General features: G+C 40.1%; 1 protein-coding gene across 2 annotated transcripts; it reads left to right on the top strand.

The window, feature by feature from the left end:
• The first annotated feature begins 5,097 nt into the window (after positions 1–5,097).
• LOC100343024 (olfactory receptor 8B4) lies at positions 5,098–8,114 on the top strand. 2 transcript variants are annotated; one of them, XM_089304293.1, is made up of 2 exons: positions 5,098–5,109; positions 6,375–8,114. In XM_089304293.1, exons 1-2 carry the CDS (start codon positions 5,098–5,100, stop codon positions 7,305–7,307), a joined length of 945 nt encoding a protein of 314 aa, XP_089160419.1. In that variant the 3' UTR covers positions 7,308–8,114. The 2 variants fall into 2 exon arrangements, with proteins under 2 accessions (XP_089160419.1, XP_051674859.3); XM_051818899.3 differs by lacking the exon at positions 5,098–5,109 and having other exon boundaries at positions 6,307–8,114.
• Positions 8,115–27,139: the final 19,025 nt, after the last annotated feature.

Genomic DNA, 27,139 nt, shown 5'->3' with positions numbered 1-27,139 from the left:
GGCCTTCTCTGATCTGGAAAATGCAGCAAGGCCCCCTGCTTAATGCTTTCATAGCATCTATAACTTCTCTCTGGCACACTTGTATTTCTAATTAGTTTTGTGTATCTGTTCATTCTAGGTTTCTGTATCTAGATTCTGTGTTTGGAATTGCATGGACTTGTCTGTTTGGGTTGTTGCCTTATTTTTAGAGCAAATCATGGGGACTAACTTGTGTTAAAGCTCTATATGGGCATTCATCCTTTGGTATCCCTAGAGATTGGTTCCAAAACCCTCCATGGAGACCAAAATCTGCAAATGTTCAAGTGCCTTATATAAAATAGTGTGATGTCTACATATAACCTAGGCAATCCTCCCACGGACTTTAAATCATTTCTAGATAACTTATAATGCTTAAAACAATGTAAATGCTATGTGAATGTTGCCATACTGTAATGTTTAGAGAAAAATGTCTGTACCTGTTCCTGATAGATACAGTTTTTTGCTCCAAATATTATCAACCCACAGTAGGTTGACTCTGAGGATGCAGAACCCACGGATATGGAGGGTTGACTATCTGTCGGCCCTTCTCATTTCTACTTTCTTAAATTAGATTTCTAATTCATAGCTTCCCTTCACCCTTCACTGATGCTGACTTATGGATATTTTTTTCAAACCTACCTTCTAGTTTGCATTTCTCTATTCACTTGTGTCTAATAGACACAATTAATTATCATATTTATTGAATTCCTAATTTCAGTAACCTGATTTTCATTTCAAAATATTCTATTTGATTCTTTTTTTACTTTTAAAAATTTATATAAAGGGAACAAATTTTATGTATTCCACATAGGCAGTTTTAAGAGTATACTACTTCCCATTGTATTCTCCCTCCCCTTTCTTTTCTTATTTTTTCTTTCAATTTTTGCAATAACATACTTTCAATTTAATTTACTTTTTGTTAAAAAATTATTTATTTTATTTGAAAGGAAGAGTTACAGAGAGGCTGAGGCAGAGAGAGAGAGAGAGAGAGAGAGGTCTTCTATCTGCTGGTTCACTCCCCAGATGGTCATAATAGCTGGAACTGTGCTGATCTGAAGCCAGGAGCCAGGAGCTTCTTCTGGGTCCCCTACGCGGGTGCAGGGGCCAAAGGATTTGGGCCATCTTCTACTGCCTTCGAGGCCATAGCAGACAGCTGAATCAGAAGTGGAGCAGCCAGGACTCAAAGCGGTGCCCATATGGGATACCAACCGGCATTGCAGGAGGCGGCCTTACCCACTATGCCAGAGTGCCGGTCCCTCCATTTACTTTATTTTTTAAATTTTTATTTATTTATTTATTTTACAGGCAGAGTGGACAGTGAGAGAGAGAGACAGAGAGAAATGTCTTCCTTTGCCATTGGTTCACCCTCCAATGGCCGCTGCGGCCGCCACGCTGCAGCTGGCACACCGCACTGATCCCAAGGCAGGAGCCAGGTGCTTCTCCTGGTCTCCCATGGGGTGCAGAGCCCAAGCACTTGGGCCATCCTCCACTGCACTCCCGGGCCACAGCAGAGAGCTGGCCTGGAAGAGGGACAACCGGGACAGAATCCGGGGCCCTGACCGGGACTAGAACCCGGTGTGCTGGTGCCGCAAGGTGGAGGATTAGCCTAGTGAGCCACGGCGCTGGCCTCCTCTGTGGGTTTCTTTTCATAATCTAACATAGCCACAAGAATGTGTCCTTTGGGGGCTTCAGTATTATGAATCAGTCATAATTCTTTTGCTTGCACAGATTTCCCCTTATTTCTGCCAGCTCAAACATGAAAAATAGATGATTTTTATATTTCACCCACAATTCTTAGTTCTGTCTTATCAGGATAATTCTTTCCGGATGTAAAATTTGGAGTATTGCTAGGCATAGCTGTTTTTAATGAACATTTGTTGGTTGATGAATAAAATTACTTCTACGCTAATTAAAAGAGGTAATGTTTTCTCTCTTTTCCATTGCTGGGCCATGGTGCTCCACATTTGCAAAACTGTCATTCAAGATAGAAAAATGCAATGAGTAAGAAACTGTGTATACTATTTATATACTTATATAGTTTTATGTATACTATTTATTATATTTATGTATAATAAAATTATGTATACTATTTGCTGCTTAAGAGCAAACCTCAAAAACATCATTCAAATGTGGACCTGGAAAGAGATTTTCTGGGTATTAAAGGATAACTGGACCAAGGAATCCAGAATTATATTGGACATTGCCCTGGTCATTTTTCTTGATGCTCATCCCCCCCATCCTCCCTTCTCCCCCAGATGTAGGCCCTACAGGGCTTCTGTTCTCCCTCAACACTAGGTAAATAAACTGTAGTGTATCTTTTTTTTTTTTTTTAAAAAGATGTATTTATTTATTTAAAAGGCAGAGTTACAGAGAGGAAGAGTTAGAGGGGGAGAGAGAGCTCTTCCATACATTGGTTCATTCCCCAGTGGCGGCAACAGCCAGAGCTGGGCCAATCTGAAGGCAGGAGCCAAGAATTTCTTCCAGGTCTCCCACGCGGGTGCAGAGTCAGGCCATAGCAGAAAGCTGGATTGGAAGTTGAGCAGCCAGGACTTGAACCAGCGCCCATATGGGATCCCGGCACTGCAGGCCGGGGCTTTAACCCTCTGTGCCACACCACCAGCCCCCTGTAGTGTATCTTGAGGCAAGACCAGAGGGTTCCAGTATGATTATCTTGAAGGCAAGGGACTGACAAAAGAGAAATGCGTGGAAAGACTGCAAACTAAAAGAAGGAGAGGAGAGAGAGAAAGGGAATGGGAGAGAGACAGCCACCTAAAACCATAACCTTTTATGACTTAGCTGTGGGAGTCACATAGCAGCACTTCCACCATTTTTTATTGGTTGGAGATGTCGGTGTCCCTGCCTAGAGGAAAAAGTAGGGAACATAGACCTCATTCTCTCTCTCTCTCTCTCTCTCTCTCTCTCAAGATTTATTTCTTTATTTGAAAGGTAGAGACGTAGAGAGAGAGAGAGAGAGAGAGAGAGAGAAAATCTTCCATGTGCTGGTTCACTCCCCAGCACATGGCAGCAACAGCTGGGAATGGGCCAGGCTGTAGCTGAGAGCCAGGAGCTTCCAATATGGTGCAGGGCCCCAAACACTTGGGCCTCCTCTGCTGCCCTCCCCAAGCTCATCAGCAGGGAGATGGTTGGAAATGGAGCAGCCAGGACTTGAATCATTGCCTGTAAGGGATGCCGGCACTGCAGGTGGAAGGTTAATACTCTACGCCACAGTGCCCCAACCTCATCTCTTGATGGGAGGAATGCCAGTCCTATTACACTAAGAACATGTAGAATACAAAGTGTGGGACTCATATGAGTGGCTGTGTGTGTGTGTGTGTGCTGGTATGGACATCTTTGGGAAAAAAAACAATCTGCCACACATACACACATTGTGTGGTTGTTATAAACATGATATTACATTGGAAAACATCTAGCATAATGCCAGGGACTTGTAGTTGCTCCATATGCATTAATTCTCTTTCTTCTTGATTTTTTCCTTTTATATAAGAAAAATATAACACGTTTTTATTTTAAGGGGCACAAGATGGATGAGAAATAAAAACAGTGCTACTTTTCTTGAATGTTTTGCTATACTAAGTTGTCAGGTCAGTAAATACTCATTTTACAAACGAGGAAATCATGACTCAAAGCTGTTTAGTAATTTTAGTCTTAAACTAGTTTTGTAGGATGATTTTTTTGTTCTCCAGTTCTGTTTTAAATACTTTTAAACAAGTGTAACATAAAGGTACAGCTCAATGAATTTTTGAGACTGAACACATCTGTACAACCAGAACTCTTATCAGACCCAAAACATTGCTGGGATCCTTGAAGCAGTCTTCATGTCTCTTCTTTTCTTTACTCTTGATTTCTTGGCCACGAGTAAAGGCTATCTGATGTATAACACTATAGGTTAGTTTCCTTGATTTTGTATTTTATTTAAATAGAAACAAAACTGTGTACTTTTTTGTACTTGGTTTCTTTTGCCTCATAATAGGTTTATGACATATATGTCTATATAGCATGGCTATATAGAGTTTTATATTGTTAATATCTTACCATTTATTACCCGATTGTTAGACATGTGGATTATTTTCAGTTTTTGGCTATTATGTACAATGAGGCTATGAACATATGTGGCATGTGTTTAAATAAACATGTATACTTATTTTATTGGATATACACTTAGTAGTGCATTGCTGGTTCAGAATGTATGAATATGCCCAAGTTTATTAAGTACTACTAAACAATTTAATCTATCCATCTAAATGTATCCAACAGTGTATTGCACTAATGTCTATTCCTGGTACCAGTCTCATCTTTTACCTTTATTTTTCCTTTTTATCTATTTTAAGCAGGTGACTAGGGTATTTCTTTGCTTTAGGATTTTTGGGTAGGTATAAATCAGAAGCAGCTTGCATTCAATACTCTTCCCAATTCTGAAGCCAAGATCTATTGAAGAGACAGCATTGCCTGTTCAGCAGTGTAAATTCAGTATTTTGAGGGCAAGGAGGGAGAAGTACAGACTGTGTCAATAAGGAGATAGAAATCAGAGAGTCTAGGAGACTGCTGGGGTCAGAGGACCTGAATAGCTGCCTATGCTCTTTTTAGTAGGGCAACCATATAATTTGTTATCCAAATCTGACACTTTTGAGAGTGAAATGAGGTGTGCTATTAGTAATTATTCATGGATAATTGGTGTAAATTAGGACTGTCCTAGGAAAAATTGGGATTATTTTAGGCAGCTGCAGTGGAAATTTATAAGTGAAGTGCTTTTATGATTTGAATTCTTGTAAGAGTATATTCATAGAACAGATCATATAAAGAATAACTTTGTCATCTGAATAATGATAGGATTAAACCCTCAGGTACATCTGTTGCTGTACCTTAAGACTGCACATCTATAGAGTAACTCCATGCAGGGTATGTGTGTGTGTGTGTGTGTGTGTACTTCCTGGCATGGGTGTTGTGATATTTTGATCTCCTCATATATAGTAAAGGCCTGTCTGTGTCCTTTAGTAGAACTGAGAGTAGGTGGTGTCTGTGGAGGTGGTGGTGTGGTGTCTCTACCATTCTGAGCAGCTCATGGTCCTAAAAGTATTTTGTTTGAGGTGCTCTCTGTAGCTCCTACAACCTGGATTTTTTTTTAAATATGGTTCTACTCTCAAAGCTCCCTTTGAAAAATTGGAAATGGTAGCAAAAATGTGACCATTCTGTCTTGAAGTCAATTATAGGCTCTAAGAGTTAGTGAAAGAAGAAGATGAGCCTATAAACTCAGGACAGAATGACATGAAAACCCTGGATTAAAGGGGAACTTAGAGTATAACCTTGACTCCTAATAAATGATATAAGCATCTGATTCAGGCTACAAACAACAGCACAGTTTCTCCCCTCTAGAGACTGATCCCGGAGGCATTCCCAGGGGAAACTTTCTAAGCAGGTCCCTGAGATCATCAAGTGGCTTAAAGTTCCCCCTTGTCAAGCTTGTGAAGTTCTGGTGAGAATGAGGGTTGCTAGGTTTTTTTTTTTTTCCTCACACAGTTGTTGAAGACCACCTGGGAAAATTCACAAACAGAAGCCTTTATCTGTTCCTCAAGCACCTTGGAAACTGGGTCTGTAAAAGCTATGTTTCTCAGCACCAAGGTCATCAGAAAAGTCTGCACGTAAGGCTTTTCACTGGCTGCACCACCGTCTGCTAACAGAAAACAACATAGCATAAGGCCACGCATTGAAGAGACCGAGCTGGGAGAAGAAAGGTGAAGATCTGAATCCCAAGTTTCCTGATGGTTTTATTTTAAACTCACAAGCAAGGGCTCTGGAAAACATTGATATCTTCCATACCCTTGACACTGACTCTGAGGTGAGGTGAGGTGGAATGAAGGGGTTTAGAGGAGAAAGGCAAGAGGTACAGAGCTGGCAGGGGGCACTCCCGGCTCTCCCTCTCGGTGGGAACCGGATATGAAGTTGGGAGAAGGAGGCAGAGAATGCAAGGACACAACATGGGAACTCTCTCTCAGAGTTGAGGCAGTGAATTTCTGGATCTTAGGGTGTCTTTCTGAGAATCCTTGGGCAGCCAGTTGAAGTATGTTTTCTACTCACCGCTTAAATGAAACTAGAACTCTTGCTTCCTGTGCTAATACACGTTAGCTTAATTCATGGTCCATGCAGGGGAACTCAGCTACTGTTATAGAAACGTTGTCAATAGCTTAGGATGGGGAGGGCTGTTGATGAGGGAAGAAAGGCAAAAGAAAAAGATTATATGTGTACTGGCTCATCTCCTAGAACCTTCTTCCACTCACTGCACTTGTCACTGTCATCACTCTTTGTGCTTTGTCCTTGTTTCCCCAGACGACTCTCCTGAGAGAATGACTTTGAGAAACAACTCCTCTGTGACCATGTTTATTCTTGTGGGATTATCAGAACCGTCAGAGCTCCAGCTCCCCCTGTTTCTCCTGTTCTTGGGGATCTACATGCTCACCATGGTGGGCAACATGGGTTTGACCATCTTAATTGCACTGAATTCCAGCCTTCACACCCCAATGTACTTTTTCCTCTTCAACTTGTCCTTTATAGATCTCTGTTATTCTTGTGTGTTTACTCCCAAAATGCTGAATGGTTTTGTATCAGAAAATACAATCTCTTATGTGGGGTGCATGACTCAACTGTTTTTCTTCTGCTTCTTTGTCAACTCCGAGTGTTATGTGTTGGTCTCGATGGCCTATGATCGCTTTGTGGCCATCTGCAACCCTCTGCTGTACACAATTACTATGTCCTCTCGGCTGTGCTCTTTGCTGATGCTTGGCTCATACGTGATAGGATTTGCTGGGGCCATGGCCCACACGGGCAACATGCTGAGACTGACCTTCTGTGATTCTAATGTCATTGACCATTATCTGTGTGAAGTCCTCCCTCTTTTGAAACTCTCCTGCACCAGCACCTGTGTCAATGAGCTGGTGTTTTTCATTGTCGTTGGAGTGGTCATTACAGTATCCAGTATCAGCATTTTCATCTCTTATGCTTTGATTCTTTCCAACATCCTCCGGATTCCTTCTGCTGAGGGCAGATCCAAAGCCTTCAGCACGTGTGGCTCCCACCTAACTGCTGTTGCTTTGTTTTTTGGGTCAGGAGCGTTTGCCTATTTAACCACCTCTTTTCCTGGGTCTATGGCTCAGGGCAAGTTAGCATCAATATTTTACACCAATGTGGTTCCCATGCTTAATCCTTTGATCTACAGCTTGAGGAATAAAGATGTTAAACTTGCCCTGGATAAAACTTTGAAGAGAGTGCTCTTCTAACGCGTCTGTTGGAACCTTTGGTGATTAATTCCTGTTAAACTTCATACCCTAGTACCCTTTTATCTACAGGTAATTTTAATTTATTTCCTCAAACAGGGCATTTTCTCTACTTAGATAAATGGAACTCTCTTGCCTATAGTCTTCTTCAGAATTATATCATTTTGTACCACTTAACTAGGCTCACTGAATGCAACTTAGCATCTATTAACTTCCTAGAGTTTACTAGATTCTATCTTAGGTCGAAAAGATGAATGAAATGAGACTCCAATGCTTTGCATTTTTTCCTTGGTAGGCTGAATGAGTTTGTCTAAGTAAGAACATTTCTGGCTGAGAGAAGAGACAGGTCATTGTATGAGAATCTAGTTTGAGCAGTCTTACCAAAGACCAAAGGTAGATTCCTTAGTGCCAATCTCCCAAATCTTAGAGGGTTTGCTTGCCAAGGGATTGTAAATCCTGGCCTTTATATACATATATATACACATAAAAGAAGGCCTCACTCAAGAAATTCATATGGCTTGATGTATAAGGATAAATCAAAGCCCAAATCTTTTACTTCTCAGTTACAAACTTTGTGGGCCTTGGGATGATAACTGGAGACAAATCCAATCTTGCAATTAGACAAATTTCATAGGTTTTATGGGTCTCAGGGTGAAAGGGAGAACAAAGAATTTTCATGGATTTGCATGATTATGTAGCATGTTATCTCAGTCCTGCTCTGAAGATATGGTGTACATTATGGAGTTTTTAGGAAATTTCTTTTATTTTTTAAAATTGATTTAGATTGGATTGTGTGTGTGTGTGTGTGTGAGAGAGAGAGAGAGAAAGAGAGAGAGAGAGAGATTAACCACTGGAGAAATTAAGAAGAAAGTGGATTCATATTATACTCCTCACTCTTAGGGGTACCAAAAGTGATTTGCATTTTGAGTGCCAAAGGCAATTCTGTACTGCTCTGCTATACATTCTGCTATTTTAGTTTGAATAGTTGAGAATTCAGTAAATATAACTCCCATTAATTGCTGTGTGTGTAGGGAGGAAGGTGAATTTAGGGCCAGTGCAGTTCATGTGGAGATATAAGAAAGTGGAATCTCACATCATGGCAGAAGAATGAGCACTATCTGAATAGAGGGTAGAATTTGAGGTTGTCTTGAGGTGAGCCCCCAATGAAAAATATTTGGTGCTTATCTTTTGGGTATGGGAAGAGTCAAATGAAGGTACTGAGTCTGTCTTTTGCTTTGCTTGTAACTCTCTATTCCATAAAATTGAGCAGTTCCACAGTGTGTGTTGGTGCAAGAAACAAGGCTGCAATGGGAAGTCTTCTCCCTATTTACTTCTCTGCTGGCACTGGTGTGAAAGTGCAGCGTTCTAGGTGCAAACAACAGTGAGACATCCACGGAGGGTGCTGAGAACTGCACAGAGGAGCACCTGAAGCATGGGCTGATGAATGAGCAGCCAAGAGACAAATTATATTTTCTCCTATTTATTAAACGGAGGAGATCTTTGAAGAAGAAGAACTCTGATACTTCAGTTACATGTAAATTGTCATAATAACGATACTCAGCGTTTACCTAGCATGCTCATATATATGTGCACTGTTTGAGGTGCCTTACGTATATTAACTCACTTGTTGCAATTGAATTAACACCTTGTTCACTGCTAGTCAACCCTCTGGGCCTCACTGAATACCACCCTCTAGGACTGTTTGTGTCTAGGCCCACCCATTAGGAAAAAGTCAATAAAGAGGAAGAACAAAAGTGATTCTACGCTGCTATAAAAAATAAATAAATTGCTATTTGGTAAAAACAAGTAATAAGTTAAGGCATAGGATACGCCAGTGTTATAGCATAGCAAGTTAAGTTGCAGCTTGGGATGTCCACATCCTGTATCAGAATGCCTAGGACAGAATCCCACCTCTACTTACAGTACAGTTTCCTGCTAGTGTGCAAGGGAGGCAGGAGATGGTGGCCCAGGTACTTGGGTTCCTGTCATCCACATGGGAGACCTGGATGAAATTCTGAGCTTCAGCCTGGACTAGCCTGAGATGTTGCTGGCACTGGGGAGTGAATCAGCAAGTTGAAGAGCTCTCTCTCCCGCTCTCTCTCTCTCTCTCTCTCTCTCTCTCAGTAACTCTGCCTTTCAAATAAATGGCTTAAAATGTTTATTTTCATGAAAAAAAATGTTGAATCCCATGCACACCTTTTTTATAATAAGCATTTTCCATGAGATTTATAAAGATATTTTATTTGTCTGAGTGGTGTGGGTTGAGGAGAGAGAGGGAGAGAAAGAGAGGAGAGATAGAGCTCATGACAAGAGCCTTGGGTGATTACTGACGTCATAAATAAGAGTGTCAATTGTTAAATCAACAATAGGAGTCACTGTGCATTTACTCCCCATGTAGGATCTCAGTCCTTAATGTGTTGTACTATGTGAATTAACGATATAATGAGTACTTTATACTTTGTGTTTCTGTGTGGATGCGAACTGTTGAAATCTTTATTTAGTATATACTAAATTGATCTTCTGTATATAAAGATAATTGAAAATGAATCTTGATAAAGAATGGGATGGGAGAGGGAGTGGGAGATGGGATGGTTGTGGGTGGGATGGATGTTATGGGGGGGAAAAGCCGCTATAATAAAAAAGTTGTACTTTGGAAATTTATATTTATTAAATAAAGTAAAAAAATAAAGAGAAACCTGAGCAGTGGGACTCGAATTAGAGTTTGTATACGTTGCCAGCATCACAGGTCGTGGCTTAACCTGCTGAGCTACACCGCTGGTCCCCTCTATTACCTTGGTGTTAGGCAGTCTCTTTTAAGCTACTTTAAATCAAAGTAAAATAAAAAATTGTAGAATGGCTAGAAAAAGCAGATAACTGTTTATTCTGTTAACAAACAGGACAATGAAGGTAAATGAATTCTGTACTTAGTAGGTCTGGAAAAGAGTCATAATAAAACCAACTAAAGAAAGACAAGTAGAAATCAATACACTTTAAAAATGGAAATATTGAATTGGGAAAGCAGAAAAATAACTGAGTTAGTAAAAAATTTAACAGCTTGTTTTTAGAGAAATGAATGAAATATCTCAACTGCTGGGTATCCTAATTCAGAGAAAGAGGAGATAACAAATAAAAAAGTAGGAGAAAAGGGGAATAATCATAAAGGAAATAAAAAAATTAGGTTTTTGTCAGCCTTAGTTCAAAGAATTTAAAAGCTTGGATTGAAGAGACCATATTTTAGGAAAACATAATTGAACAACATGATTTCTGGATGGGATAGAAAAATCAAAATATTACAATTCTACAGAAGTAGTAAAATTGTTAAAGAGTTCTATCACTAAAACTGCCAGACCCAGATGGTTTCACAGAAGAATTCTAACAACAAACAGATAATTCTGATACTGTCTGAACGAATTCAGAGCCTAGAAACCTCAAAAAAAAATCTCTTCAAAATTGCGTTCACACAGGGAGTAAAAAAAAAAAAAATCCAAAACTCCGAAAAGATTGCATTAAAAAATACGTACAAACCTTACTTATAAATATCAGCACAAAATTCTAAACGAAATATTTGCAAGCATTTAGCAAGAAAAAACAGAGTAATTCATCCAATCCAAGCGGGGTTTATTCTGGGGATTCATATGGGGTTGAACATCAAGAAATCTACTAATATGATGTATTTATTGATAAAGCTGAGGAGAAAAATCATGTGATCCACACCATTGATGCTAAAAGAATTTTTTGGGTTGAATTTATAGTCAATTTTTGATTAAATGCACTTCATAAAATAGGATTTATGGAAATAATTTTATTTATACATCTTTTTTAAAAAAATCAAGCTAGAACTGAAAGTCTTGTTGGTTTTTTCCCATTTGCTTTTATTTCCAAGGACTTACACTGTTTGTCAAACTACCTTCCACTTGGGACAAAATTCATAGAATTGTATTTATGGTAGTATAACTGTAATACAATTATGGTATGTTAAGTGAATTGCCAAACTACCTTCCACTTTGGACAAAGTTCATAGAATTGTATTTCTGGTATTATAGCTCTAATACAATTATGTTATGTTAAGTGCATGTTATGTTAAGTGAATCTGAAATAAAATGATTCACTTTTTCTTCTTTTATATTCTAGCTGTTTGTGGACAAATATCCTTGGCTTCGTGCATCCACAGACTAGTCTGTCTAAGCTCAGGATCAAAGGACTAGCTACAAGAGTGAAATTTCTTTGTTTTCCTAACTGTAAAAAGAATATTTTATTCCTGAAACTGTATGGAGTGGATTGAGTATCTTCCCAGGCAACTCCCATTTGTCTTTTGCTTCTGAGGCAGAAATAGCACACTCCTGCTGGTTATCTTCTTTCATCAAGGCGCAAATGACGATTCAGTTAAGGAATCTGCTAAAGCCATCAGAATGTGGCAGATCCCACTTTAGTTAAGCCCATCTTTGTCTGGTTTCAGCTGCAGGGGTTCTGCACTAATACACAGTGCATTCCAGGAAGGAATGGAAAGAAATAGAAACATGAAATAGAGAAATGGGAGAATAGAGATCAGCAATTGAGAGATGATTGACAACATGAAAAAGAAGGTAGTAGTAAAGATGGTGCCCCATGTCCTTATGTGAGAAATATTCTGTAGTGATTTCAATGCCAAAGTGGACACATGCAAATATTCTTGATAACTTTGTCCATAGAGCAGAATAAATACAGTTGGTTGATACGAAGAAACATTCGATCATGCCTTGTTTTCAATATTAGCACTTACAGGGTTGAAAGATGGGCTAGCTTTATTCTGGGCTTATATGTCTCTCCAGAGATTGTATATAGTTAAAATTCATTGTCAACTAATTTTATATGCTGAAATAAAATAAAGTACAACAAATTTAATAATGCAATTGAATAATACAAAATATTCTGGGGAGAACTTATAAAAAATCTTTTTGACAACATTTATTCTAAAATGAAAGAGAAGTTATTCCTGTGGATCTGAGAGATTTGTAAAATTGAAATTGTCACCAAATAGGGTTGGGCACTTAGTCTAGTAGGTAAGATGGCTGCATCCCTCATCACAGGACCTGGGTTCAATTCCTGGCTCCAGTCTGACTCTAGCAGCATCCTGCTAAAGTAGACCTTGGGAGGCAGCAGTGCTGGCTCTGCCACATGTGAGACCTAGATTGCATTCCTGGCTTTGGCTTTGACCCTGGCTTTGCCCTAGATGTGGGCATTTGGAGAGGCAACCAGCTGTCTATGCCACCCTGCCTCTCAAATAAGTAAAAATTTAAAAAATTCACCTGATTATTTTAACCTGGTTTCAAACACTATTTGATAGAAACACATTTATTGTTGGTTGATAGAAATATTCAATCATGCCTTGTTTTCAATATTAAAATTTCACATTTAGATCCTAGATTATATTGATAAGCAGAACATAAAAACTACCAACATCTATTATATAATCATGAATTCATGACAGCATTCATTTGGCAAATAATTATTGGGCTGTTAATATATTCTAGGTTTTGGAATGGAGCAGTGAGCAAAACAAGAAACACTTGGAGCCAGTGATGATCCTGTCGTATTGGAATTATTTGTTTATACTTGTGTATTTTATTTATATTGTGATTGTCAAGTCTTAGCCATTACTCCTTCCACTACCCAACAAAGACATTGTCCAATATGTTTTGCAAATTGAATATATTCCAACTGTTTAATTAATTTTTCTCTAAAGAATACTTTTTATTTTTAAAAAATTGTGTTTCGATGAGTTTAATTTTTATAAAAGGAGTTATAGAAGATCCATGAGTTTACATTTTAGGGGCCTAAGATACAAAATATGAGTCTCATGAAATATTCTTTTTCATTTATAATTTTTTTTTGGTTTAAAAATGTTACTGAGTCACTAGCACAACCTGGTGGATACTTAAGTGAACTACCTGGCTTAGTATTTTTAGTTTCTCTTTTGAGTTGTGTCTCCTTGTACTGGTCAGGCATTTATTGTTTTACATTTAAAAATACATAAAATTTTGAGTGTTGTAATTAAAATTTGGCCTAGTGATTAAAATGCTTACATCCTATGCTGGATTACCTGAATTCCACTCCTGGCTCTGGTTTCTGACTCCAACTTCTGGCTAAAACAGACCCTGGGTGGCATTGGTGATGGCTCAAGTAGTTGTTTCCCTGCTACTCGTGTGGGAAACTTGGTTTGAATTCCTGACTCTCAGCTTTGGCCCAGCTGTTGCAGACATTTGAGGACTAGACCAGTGGATTGGAGTGCGTGTACACACACTCTCTCTTTCTCTCTCTCAAAAAAATCATACAACACTTTTTTTGTATAACCAATATATGTGCTGTGAACTGATCTTCTAATAACCATGTGGGTAGAACATTTGTTTCCTGCAAATAGTTAATTTCTCAACAGAAAGAAGACTGATACTGATACACACTTTTAAATTATAATTCTGACATCCCACAGAAATTTAATAAATATTTTGTGAATTAAAACTATGGTTTTACTTGTTTGCAACCTTTTAAAGTGTTTGTGAATTTTTCAGGTGATTGATGTCCACTTCATGGATCTGGGAAAATTATCTTTGTTGAATTCGTGCTATCTACAGTGTGAGGCATTGGACGTGCCCTTTGTTCAGGTGACCATAACTAAAAATATCCAGGCAGAAGTGAATGAGCTTCTACCAGAAATGCTTTAAAGATATTTTACCACGCATGGGGGGCAGGGTTGCACTGACGACCTCTGATCCTGAGATTTGAAAACAAGAAATGATTCATTAAAACACATAATTTCCATCTGCTTGTACCTCCGCAAACTAATGCAAGAATTCAATTCCTGTGAAATTCCTTGTAAGATTTCCAAGCCTTCAGAAGGATCTGGTTGTGCCCAGGAACTAGTCATCTGGTGCAGCTCCCAGACATCCAATGACCTCGTCTCCTGCGGCTTCCTCCCCCTCTCAGAGTGGGAGGACACACTCCGCCCTGGAGGCAGGGGTGGGGTGAGGATAGTGCTCCTGCAGCCCTCTCTGTCCAGGGCTTAGAGAACAGTCGCTGGGAATACAGATACATTCTCCAAGGCTCTGTGACCAGATCCTGAACAAATTCCTCATTCTCATTGACTGGTTTCAGGATACTGGCCACATTTTCTCCTCTTTTCCCTTTTACTTATTATCTGAATAAATGCTCCTTAGTGCTTACTGAACACCAATGAGACGCTGCATTTGGCACTGGATATGTGGCATGTACTATGTGGACAACTTAAAGGTCTCATGGAGCATCCACCCCAGCAAGTACATGTGGGTGTGAAATGGACCAGCTCTGCATGAGCTCATGCAGCCCATCTCTTCACCAGGGCCTTGCACATTGTGAGTCTCCTTTGGGGTCATCTAGACTTTACTGGATTTGGTAAGGAGCACAATCTTTTTATTTTAAAGATTTATTTTATTTATTTGAAAGTCAGACTTACAGAGAGAGAGGGAGAGATAGAGATAGATAGATAGATAGATGATAGGTAGGTAGGTAGGTAAATAGATAGATAGAGCAAGCTTCCATCCATCAGTTCACTCCTCAGATGGCCTCCAAGGGCCAGGGCTGGGCCAGACTGAAGCCAGGAGCCAGGAGCTTCATACAGGTCTCATGTGTGGGTGTAGGAACCTAGGACTTTGGGACACCTTACCCTACTCTCCAGGGCCTTTAGCAGAGAACTGGACCGGAAGTGAAACAGCCAGGACTTGAACTAGCACCCATATGGGATGCCAGCATTGCAAGTGGTGGCTTAATCCACAATACCACAGTGCCAGCCCCAATGATCACAATCTTTAGTGAGTTCTATGATAAAATTGTCAATAATCTAAACAACAAGCATAACAATAAAAGATCAAGTGCATCACAAAGTAAACACATATTCTCCACAGCATGTTAAAATACATAAATGTTAAAATAATATAATTGTGTTATGAAGTATAATATGTTAGATAATATGTATTATAGAGGATATTTTCCTCCAAGTCATAAGTTCTGTGAATGTAGGTAACTTTTTTTTTTATATCCCAAATATAGTACCTGCCATAATAACTGTTCAAAAAAATATTTGTTGAATGATTGAATGAATGAGTCAATGAGTGTTGCCATCATTTCTTTCGGTATTTAGGAGAAACATTACTGCAAGAAAGAACAGAGCAGGGAATTCATCTATTGTTCTTTTTAATAATAATAGGTAGAATTTCTGTGGAGAGCACAGCAAGAATTCCTCAGGTTCACCTTGGAGAGGAGGGAGTCTCTTTATTCTTCTCTAGAATACACAGTCTCGAGTTCTGAGGCTTTGTTCTGCTGATTCATCCATATTCATTTCTGAGCTGAAAATAACCATGATGCTGTCAAAAGATAAAATTACAACAAATTTAGTTGAAAGCTCTTAATTAGCTTTCAGATTGAAGCAGGACCAGAACAGATTTAAGGAACTCGGGGACTGAAATGTGGTTGGGGACAGAAAACAGAAGTGATATACAGAGACAGAGGAATTAGTTACAGCGTGGTGTTTTGCCTTATTTGAATCAGCTGGCCGCCTACCATTGTCGGAAGCTCAGCTGCTGTAATTGACTCCAACTCAGCTATTTGTACTAAGTTAGCTTGCAGTTCCTCATATAAGGATGTCAGTACTGAGGAATTCTGAGGCTCTAATTTAATTTTACAAAGAGTACCATTTTACAAAGGGTACCATGTGTGTAGTCCTAAGGGCATTAGTCTGCATTCCTCAACTCGGTGTTTGGTGGGCATGTGACATCCTCTTTAGCTACTGAAGTTTCCACTCCTCCTCTCGTAGCACCCAGTCTTAGCCTTGGATAACTGATTGCAATCCAGTTCCTGTTGAGACTGAATAAATTCTCATTCTACATACTGGGCCACCCCTTAGAAATTAACTGATAGCAACATTTTGCTGCATCTATTTTCCATCCTAATGTGTAATTTCCACACAGTGGCTATTGTATGCTTATGATCTCCCTGAGATGCACAGTGTTCTGTTACATTCTAGCCTTCCTTCAAGTAGTTTCTTCTTGAACATTCTCTCTGCCTTGCTCCCACACTCCCCATCTGACAAAATCCATGTCATCTTTTGTTCAGTTAATTCCTTTTTTCTGTTTTATGTTTAAAGAAAACTTTCTTTATGGTTTTTCCCAGACTCTTTAACCAACCATATGTACTTGGGAACCCACATACTTATTGTCCTCACTGTGACCATAAAATTGCTTGTTGGGTTCTAGAGTAGGCTGGAAACTCTTTCATTAAAAGGCTATTTTAAAATTATTTGTCATTGTATAAAGATGTCAGTAGAGGTTTAGAGATGTAGATAACAGGGTTCTAACCTTGGAAATAAAAAGGAGAGGCAGCTGCCGATGTGGGAGACAATGAACATTATCTGGGACACATTGTGTTATTTATTAGTTCTCTTATATCTTCCTTTAATCCTGAGTGAATATCACAGGGTCCAGAGTCCACAGTGAATTTAATTAATCCTGTGTTGAATGTAGTTGGGCACATGGCTAGGACATGGGTGTGAACATTTTTTAATTTCAGAGACTAGAAAGAGAGGAGGAGAGTGAGGGAGCAAGTGAGAGAGCAAGCAAGCAAGATAGCAAGGGAGAGAATAAACAAAAGGCCATGACCAGTGCTATAGCTGGGAGCGATGAACTCAATCCAGGTGTCTCCCTTTGGTGGCACAGACCAACTATGTACATCATCACTTGCTGCTTCCCTGAGTGTGCATTGGCAGGAAGCTTGAATCAGAAGCGGGAGCCCAGGATCAAACCCTGGCATTCCAATTTGAGATGCAGGTATTTTAACCTCTTGGCAAAATGCCTGCTCTCTGAGGTTGTTATCTGAATTTTACACTAAATTTAATAAAAATGGTAAACTAGGTCCTTTGGATCTTGTCTTCCCTATAATTTTCAATAGATGCAAAGATTATATATAACCTAACTCCTAAGTTTTAGTGTCAATATCCCAAATTGTTGCAGACAAGGTTCTTATGTGAATGAGGACCACCATTGTGAAAGCCAATAATAGCATTACTTGTTAGAGCAGGAAACTAGGGTATTATCCTTTGAGAAGTGAAATACAGAGAGGGTTACAAAAACTATTGCAGTATATTATTAATTATGAATTAAAACACTCTAAAACCTTTCCTTCAATATTTATTCATATCTACTACTTAGAAGTTAACATTTTTCACAAATATGTCTTTTTCAGTTCATGATTTGTCTTACATGGATGCAGGGAAACCACTGTGTTAAGGTTTATGTTGACTGGGCTGGCGCTGTGGTGCAAAAGGTTAAAGTCCTGGCCTTAAGTGACTGCATCCCATGTGGGCACCGGTTCTAGTCCCAGCTGCTCCTCTTCCAATCCAGCTCTCTGCTATGGCCTGGGAAAGCAGTAGAAGATGGACCAAGTCCTTGGACCCCTGCACCTGCCTGGGAGACCCAGAAGAAGCTCCTGGCTCCTGGCTTTGGATCAGCTCAGCTCCGGCCATTACAGCCATCTGGGGAGTGACCAGCGGAGGGAAGACCTCTCTCTCTCTCTCTCTCTCTCTCTCTCTCTCTTTCTTAACTTTGTCTTTCAAATAAATAAAATAAATCTTTAAAAAAGGTTTATGTTGACAAGTAATTGCAAGTGGCTCTAGGAGTTGGCAGCAAGAATCCTGGGGTTGTGGACGTGGTGTGAGATTGTACAGCAGTACCTGGAGTGAGCAGAACCAATGCAACCCCAGAAGCCAAGAGGTGGATGTGGCTCAGCAGGAACAGTCTGGCCAAAGCACCATTCTCCTGTTCCATAAGATTGTTGCATAACGCTATTGGATCCTGCTGTAACCACACAAATAGTTCACCACACAAATAGTTCTCAATGGCCCCATTGATTTTCATCATTGCAGATGAATTTCCTGAGGTGGGAGCAGGAACTGTGTAGCTCAGATTAACACATCTGGTTTCTGGCTGCCAAGGGGTGTAGGGAGGGGTCTTCTCTCCCGTATGGTTTCTTTAAAGAAAGTTGGACACTGAAGCCCACTAAAGTAATACTGAGTGGAGGATCCCCTCCAAAAGACACATGAACATACAACTGTGTTCTCACATATATGGGAAGAAAAGACATTTGAATCTCTGTTTAGTGGTTTATTTACATAATGCCAGCTGTGGCATTTGGGGATAGTGTGCTTACTCTTTTTCACTGCATGTGATTAAATCAATGCCAAGTATTCAGATCATTTTCTACAAACTTGTTTCAGTTTTGCTTTTATATTTTTTGAGATGTTATTTATTTTTAACAGAATGTGAGTATTGGTTGGCAAAGTAGAAATGTGTAGTCGACAGAGGCTCAGCTCCAGCATTATAGGAAAACGTAGACATTTGAATTTGGGGGCTGGCACTGTGGCTCACTTGGTTAATACTCTGTCTGCGGCGCAGGCATCCCATATGGGTGCTGGGTTCTAGTCCCGGTTGCTCCTCTTCCAGTCCAGCTCTCTGCTGTGGCCCGGCAAGGCAGTGCAGGATGGCCCAAATGCTTGGGCCCCTGCACCCGCATGGGAAAGCAGGAAGAAGCACCTGGCTCCTGGCTTCGGACTCTAACTCTGCCTTTCAAATACATAAAATGAATCTTAAAAAAAAAAAATAAATAAAGACTAGGGGCCAGCGCTGTGGTGTAGTAGGTGAGGCTGCTGCTGCTGCCTGCTGTGCCAGCATCCCATATTGGCTCAAGTTGTAGTCCTGGCTGCTCCACTTCTGATTCAGCTCTCTGCTATGGCCTGGCATAGCAGTGGAAGATGGCCCAAGTCCTTGGGCCCCTGCACCTGCGTGGGAGACACAGAGGAAGCTCTTGGCTCCTGGCTTCGGATTGGTGCAGTTCTGGCTGTTGCAGCCAATTGGGGGAGTGAACCATCGGATGGAAGACCTCTCTCTCTCTTTGCCTCTCCTCTCTCTGTGTAACTCTGAAGTAAAAAATAAATAAATCTTTAAAAAACCTTGTTCCTAATGCTAAACTAAGGAAGCGTGGTCTGGTAGAGGTTAAGTTGCTGTCTGTGTCACAGAAAAATGACAGAGTTCTGTCTGTGGAGCAGGAACTGATGTGGGCTCCTCCCTGCAACACGTTCTCCCTGCTTGACTTGCATTCAGGATTGCACAAAGCGGGATCAGGGCAGGATAGTCTAGTTTAGAACCCCGGCCTCCATTCTTTTTTTATTGTTTTAAATATTTATTTATTTTATTTGAAAGAGTTACAGAGCAAGAGATCTTCCATCCACTGGTTCACTACCAAAGTGGCAGCAACAGTCAGGACTGGGCCAGGCAGAAGCCAGGAGCCAGGAGCCTGGTGCACCATCTGGTCTCCCACATGGGTGGCAGTGGCCCAGACACTTGGGCTGTCTTTCGTTGCTTTCTCTGGCCCATCAGCCGGGAGCTGGATTGGAAGTAGAGCAGCCATGACTCAAACCTGCATCCATATGGGATGCTGGAATTTCATGCAGAGACTTAACCTGCTGCATTGCAAAGCTGACCATTGTCTCCATCCTTAAACAGAGGACATTAACATTCATACAATTCAGGAACTCACTGTCCTTAGTCCATACCTCCGTCCTTCCTTGTCTTGTAGTTTAATCTTCTGTTCTTGGAAAAGTAGCTTCAGATTCCATAATTTTGAATCCTTCAATTCCTTTGGTTCTAAGAGGATGCCATCCACACCTGGTTCCTGAGATGCCCTGGAAATATTTCTGATAGCATAATGTATGATGATTTCTAATAGCATAATGTATGATAATACATTTTTCTCTCTAGCACCAGAGAAAAATAAAGTCTTTATTATTACCACACTTACCATTTGATAAGAACACAGAAGATTTAAGTAAGTTTATTATATAGTGTACCTGGTTATAAAAAGGATAGAAGCTTGTTCAGTCTCTTCCCAAGAGAACGGATTCTGGATGTCAGATAGGAAAAAGGGGATTGTGTTTACACTCTAGACTGATTAGTATTTAGCTAAAATTGTACTCAAGTTTCCCCTTCTCTCAAGGGATTGTACATCTCCCAAAGCAGGGCCAAAAATCAACTCCATCTCCCTACTGTCTGGATCTCTTCAGGGAAATCTACGGCTTGGGTTCTTTCATCTCACATCCCAACTGGCAATTCCCACAGGATCTGCCTCCAGACTTACTGATTTCTTTATCTGAAATTTTTCAAAGATTAGAGTAACTCAGGTGCTGCCTGTCTTGAGAGTCATTAGAATCATGTGTAATGATGGTCCTTTCTAAAGTAGAGACTTCTAAACACCTGCTGCAGATGTCTACATGAGTGTCTGGGCAAGTCCTTTTAAAAAAAATGTGTATATATTTTTTAAAAAATGTGTATATCTTTATATCTTATTTATTTGAGAAGGGGAAGGAAGAAGAGAGAGAGAGAAACTCCCATCTGTTTTACTCCCCAGATGCCCACAATGACCAGGCCTGGTCTGGGCTGAAACCAGGATCCAGCAACTCAATCTAGGTTTCCCAGAAAGGCAGCAGGGACCCAAGTACTTGAACAATCAGTGCCGTCTCCCAGGGCCTGCATGAGCAGGAAGGTGAATCTGGAGTCTGAACTGGGAATCGAAGGCAGACATTCAGATGTGGGATTCAGGTGCATTAACAACGTCAAATGCCCACCACGTGCTCAGAACTTAACTGTATCATTTTAGTAATAAGAACATCAATTTATTCTCATCCTAGCAATCAGTGGTGGTTGTGGAATAAGAGGACCTTCCTACACTCATTGACTATATAGTACATTGGGCAACTAACCTAACCTCCATGTGCTTCTGGTACAGAATTCCTAAAATAGGAGTAGTAATAATAATATCTCACTCACTGGGTTGTTGTGACAGTTAAACAAGGTACAAGGAATACGGTTACATGATGAACAGTAAATACCAGTTGTCATTACACACATTCCCATAACTTCTGATAGACGTTCCATACACACCTTTCCTCATTGAATTTTTTTTTCTGAAATATTTATTTATTTATTTGAAAGGTGGAGTTACAGAGAGGAAGAGGCAGAGAGAGAGAGAGAGGTCTTCCATCTGATGGTTCATTCCCCAGATGGCCACAACGGCCAGAGCTCTGCTTATCCAAGGCCAGGAGCTTCTTCCAGGTCTCCCACGCAGGTGCAGAGGCCCAAGAACTTGGGCCATCTTCTACTGCTTTCCCAGGCCATAGCAGAGAGCTGAATCAGAAGTGGAGCAGCCAGGACTCAAGCCAGCGCCCATATGGGATGCCAGCACTGAAGGCAGCGGCTTTACCCACTACACCACAGTGCCAGCCCCTGAGTGCATTGACTCTTATATGTAAACTCTTAATTTCTTAAATATATAAGAAAGAGATGTTTTTCAAATATTTAAATATTTATTTTTTCAAAACACAGAGTGATAGAACATAGAGAGATTTCCCGTCTGCTGATTCATTCTCCAAATAACCACAGCAGCCAGGGTTGGGCCAGACCAAAGCTAGGACACAGAAACTCCATCCTGGTCTCCCACATGGGGAGCAGGGGTCCAAGTAGTTGGGCCATCTTCTGTTGACTTCTTTTTTTTTCTTCCAGAAACATTTTATTTGTTTGTATATCTTCATGAGGCACATTAACTGGGAGCTGGCTCAAAAGCGGAGCAGCTAGGACTCAAACCAGCACTCCATTGTGGAATGCTGGTGCCACAAGAATTTTTTTTATCCAATCATCAGTTGAAGGGTGGCTTGAAGAGTGCTTACATTTCGAAGTCACGAGAGAAAGCAAAACATACAAAGCACTCCTCAGGTGAGATTTAAAGTCAAATTAAAGTCTTCACAAACTCTTACCATCATCATAAATTAATTTTACCTTTAATATTTAGGACATGCAGATTTCAACTCATTTATTAATAACAAAGTTCCTTCGAATCATGGAATAATCTGTCAAAAATCTTTTTAAAATAGGAGCTTCCATTTCTCACATGGTAATGAACGGGGCCTGAGTGCTGTGATGGCAGCAAAGTAAGCTTCTCTTGGGATGCACACACCCCACGCTGGAATGCTAGTTCAGGTTCTAGCCCCCAGCATCCTGATCCAGCTTCCTGCTAACGTGGCTGGGAGGCAGCAGATGACCAAGTACTGATGTTCCTGCCGTCCACAGGAGATGTACAGAGGGAGTTCCTGGTTCCTGGGTTCAGTCTGTCCTAGCCACAACTGTTTTGGCATTTGGAGAGTAAACCAGTAGAAGGAAGATCTCTCTCTCTCTCTGTGTATGTGTGTGTGTACCTCTCTCTCTAACAGTCTGCCTTTCAAATAAATCAGTCTTTAAAGAACACAATAAGTAAGAAGTAGAATGTCCTGGAGTTTATGAAATAACCAAACACTCATATCAAGGGCCGACCACTGCACAGCGTCTGTTGGCCATGGTTCTGGGAGTTTGTTCCTTCATGTTCACGACATAACTGCCTAGTTCCGACAATTACATTTAAGCACAACTGTACCCAAATAAGAAAGGGAAAGCAAACAGAAAGCAAAAGAAGTCCCCTATACCATGAAGCAAATAGTTTCCTGCAAACAGCATTTATTTTGTGCCTCTTCTCTCAGAAATATGCCACAGAGCCAGCCTCATAGCCAGGAGAACTAACAAAATCACCAATTCTCTCAGACATTATTATGCACTGAACTTGAAGAGTTAAAATTGTATATGTGCGGGTGTAAAAAGTTAAGCTTAAGCTTACAGGTTTAAACCTTCCTGGTACAGCTGTAAAAATAAGACAGAGTAAAGTAGCACCTTGACAGTAGGGACTCCATTTTGGAGCACTTGAGACTCCATTCTGAGAAAGCACCCCCCCACCGTGAGACTCTGGTCTGAAACTATGATCTCAAATAGTCGGACAATAGCAGTGCACTACATCACCCTTGGCAACGCACAAAAACCCCCTAGCATGATTGCTCAAACTTAAAAGTAGAAAGGTTGCACCTGGGTTACCTGGGCTAATAATAAAGATGTGATTTGTCTGTGTCTTACATTAATGTCAAGTCCTAATTGCTAATTGTAATATTGTAACTGGTATTGTCAAGATTATGATAAATATTAATTTCACTTAGGTTTTAGGTTATGTTGACCCCAGTAACCATATACTCTCTTGATTTTATGTACTCTCTTTTGATTTTAACAACTGTGTATAGCAACCGTGCATAGCAACCATGTATTCCCCCCTTCCCGGTTTTGCGGTTTTTGCCTTTATAAACCCTAACCTTTGGTTATTCGGGGCTGCTCTGCTCATGTATGATCAGACAGCCCCAGCATGCTGGATAATCAATAAATCTTTAACCCTTTGCTGGTTGCATGAGAGAAAAAGCTCTTGGAGTCGTTCCTCGGGCGGTGGGCTTTTTCAGACTCTAACAAACTTTTCTGGCATTAGGGAGAAGGGGAGAAAAAATGTTTACTGTGTAAGACAACAGCATGCTTCCCTCCTTCCCAGTGTTGGCATCCAGATGGTATAAATTGATCCATAGTCATTATATGAGAATACTTCAGTTTGTGCAAAAAGGAATTAAAAGATAAGCTTATTTTGGTGCAAAAAACATTTTTGAATCCCATGTACCCAGTCCACTTGCCCTGAGTGAACTACATAACGACTTACCTATCTAGTATTGTGCTGCATTCGGGGTTTCCACTTTGGGAAAAACACAGCCAAAAACACCGAATAAAAATTCCCGACATTATTTTGTGACCTACGTAGATATTTTATTGATTATTTTTTCTTTCATTTTTTCTTTCTTTATTAAATTGATCCACGTGCACGATATGCTTGATGGTAAAAAGAAAAATTACTATGTTTATTCACTGTATAACATATCGATGTAAATTATTTAAAACAAAACATGATTAAAAGAGTTTGTGATTATTTTATTTATGCTATGCTCTCTTCTGGAATACTTTTTTCTGTCAGGTATGTTTTTTTCTTTAAAGATTTATTTATCTATTTGAAAAGCAGAGTTACACAGAGAGGGAGAGACACAGAGAGACTGAGAGATCTTCCTTCCATTGGTTCACTCCCCAAATGTCTGCAATGGCTTAGGCTGGGCCTGGCTGTGGACAAGAGCCTGGAATTCCATCCAGGACTCTCACATGGCTACAGGGGCCCAAGGACTTGGGCCGTCTTCTGCTGCTTTCCCAGGCCATAGCAGAGAGCTGGACAGGAAGTGAAGTGGTTGGGACTTAAACTGGCACCCATTTAGGACACTGGTGTCTCAGGAGAAAGCTTAGCCACTGTACCACAACCTCACCCCAGTTTCAGGTTTTTGGGAGTAAACAACTTCTTGCAATTACTGATCAAGAATTCTTAATAACAATAACTACTAAATTTTTACAATCACCGGAACAACAATAGATATTCAATTTAACATAGAGTTTTAAATAACTGTTTAAAACATTCAAAAATTTAAAATCAAAATCATTTTCAAAGGATGTATGATATCATCTTTTTCCATTTACAAATTTTGTGTCGACTCACTTCAGAACCAGTTTCACTTTTTCATCTCGTGTATTTCAAAGTTACAGAGAAGTCCTAATTTGCAGAAAGCTTCTGCATTTGTAGAGTAGCCATAGTAGCTTGTGTCTGATCTGGAGAGAGAGAGGCTGGACTGTAAAGGCAACACCAAAAGTCGAGTGCATAAGGCTGAATATTTCTCCAATTCAGACTGTGTGTGTGGAGAAGCTACAACACAGCAAGAGGATTTGAAATATGTACCCATATCGCTCCCAAAGCATACATAGAAAACTTCCAAACATTCAATAATGGTAAAATAAGCTCAAATATTCTATCAGTATCTTATGTCTACTTTCTTATGACATTAATTATTTAAAGCCTTTGACTTTGAACAACTTTAGTTACAAATATTATAAAATGTCATTTTAATTAAAAAGTTAAATAAGTTACATTTTCCAGTTCAATACAAGCAATCTGTCCTGAAAAATGAGACTGTTGATTTCACAGAATTGACCCAGGCTATTTGCTGATTTGTTCTTCACCAGGGAGTACTCCTTACTACATCTAGTACTCAGACCACAGTAATGTCCTATGCCTGTGGATTCACATTGCAGGTTTTTGTTGAGTACTAAGGATTTATAGACATGGATGTCATGCCCCTTATTCTATATCATTTTTGAAAGCATGTGAACTTTCAAGATAAATACTTTGGGCAAGTGATGGCTCAAGTACTTGTGTCCCTGCCACCCATTTTGGAGATCTGGATGGAGTTCCTGGCTCCTGGCTACTGGCCCAGCTCCAGTCCCAGGATATTTAGGGCATTTGGGGAGTAAACCAGCACAAGGAAGCACTCTTTCTCCTCTCTCTCTCTCTCCTTTCTCTCTCCCTCCCTCTTTTTTTTTTTTTTAACAGGCAGAGTGGACAGTGAGAGAGAGAGAGACAGAGAGAAAGGTCTTCCTTTGCTGTTGGTTCACCCTCCAATGGCCGCCGTGGTGGACGCGCTGCGGCCGGCACACTGCGCTGATCCAAAGGCAGGAGCCAGGTGCTTCTCCTGGCCTCCGATGCGGGTGCAGGGTCCAAGCACTTGGGCCATCCTCCATTGCACTCTTAGGCCACAGCAGAGAGCTGGACAGGAAAAGGAGCTAAATGACCAGGACAGAATGTGGCGCCCTGCCCGGGACTAGAACCCCGTGTGCTGGTGCTGCAGGCGGAGGATTAGCCTATTGAGCCGTGGTTCCGGCCTCTCTTTGTCTTTCTTTCTTGCTCTTGCTCACTCTCTCTGTCCCTGTGTATGTGATTTTTCAAATCTTATTTTTCAAATAAAAATAAATAAATGAAATCTTTAAAAATAGTAAAATACGTCCTTTAGGTTGAAATTCAAACCAAATCAATTTAAGATTTCTATTTAACCAAGTACTATAATGAATATAGACAAAAGAAGTATAGAAGTAATACAAAGCATTTAGATTCTTTTTAAGGAATGAAAGTCTTAAAATTATAATGGTGCGATCAGTATTATCATAATTGTAAATTCTTGGCTCTTCCCTAAAACAATAATTTTACTCAGATTAAAGTAAAGATCATAGCTGACATCATTATCTTCTAAGGCTAACCTTTTTCTTTTTAACTTTTATTTAATGAATATAAATTTCCAAAGTACAGCTTATGGATTACAATGGCTTCCCCCCCATAACATCCCTCCCACCCGCTCCCTCCCCTTTCCCACTCCCTCTCCCCTTCCATTCACATCAAGATTCATTTTTGATTCTCTTTATATACAGAAGATCAGTTTAGCATACATTAAGTAAAGATTTCAACAGTTTGCTCCCACACAGAAACATAAAGTGAAAAATACTGTTTGAGTACTAGTTATAGCATTAAATCTCAATGTACAGCACACTAAGGACAAAGATCCTACATGAGGAGTAAGTGCACAGTGACTCCTGTTGTTGACTTAACAAATTGACACTCTTGTTTATGGCATCAGTAATCACCCTAGGCTCTTGTCATGAGCTGCCAAGGCCCCCTGAGTTCACCGACTCTGATCATATTTAGACAAGGCCATGGTCAATGTGGAAGTTCTCTCCTCCCTTCAGAGAAAGGTACCTCCTTCTTTGATGACCTGTTCTTTCCACTGGGATCTCACTCGTGGAGATCTTTCATTTAGTTTTTTTTTTTTTTTTCCCTCCAGAGTGTCTTGGCTTTCCATGCTAAGGCTAATCTTAAAAGCCAGTCTTTTAAAAATTTTTCAAAAATCATGATAGATTTCCATAAATATAAAAATGCAGTGGTAAGAACCATGGTCTCTTGAAGGCCATACCGCA

This window comes from Oryctolagus cuniculus, chromosome 1, assembly GCF_051225735.1.
Source record: "Oryctolagus cuniculus isolate XC-2025 breed Fujian yellow rabbit chromosome 1, ASM5122573v1, whole genome shotgun sequence".
NCBI lineage: Eukaryota > Metazoa > Chordata > Mammalia > Lagomorpha > Leporidae > Oryctolagus > Oryctolagus cuniculus.
The sequence above is the reverse complement of the archived record's forward strand: the minus strand, read 5'-3'. Positions and strand labels throughout refer to the sequence as shown.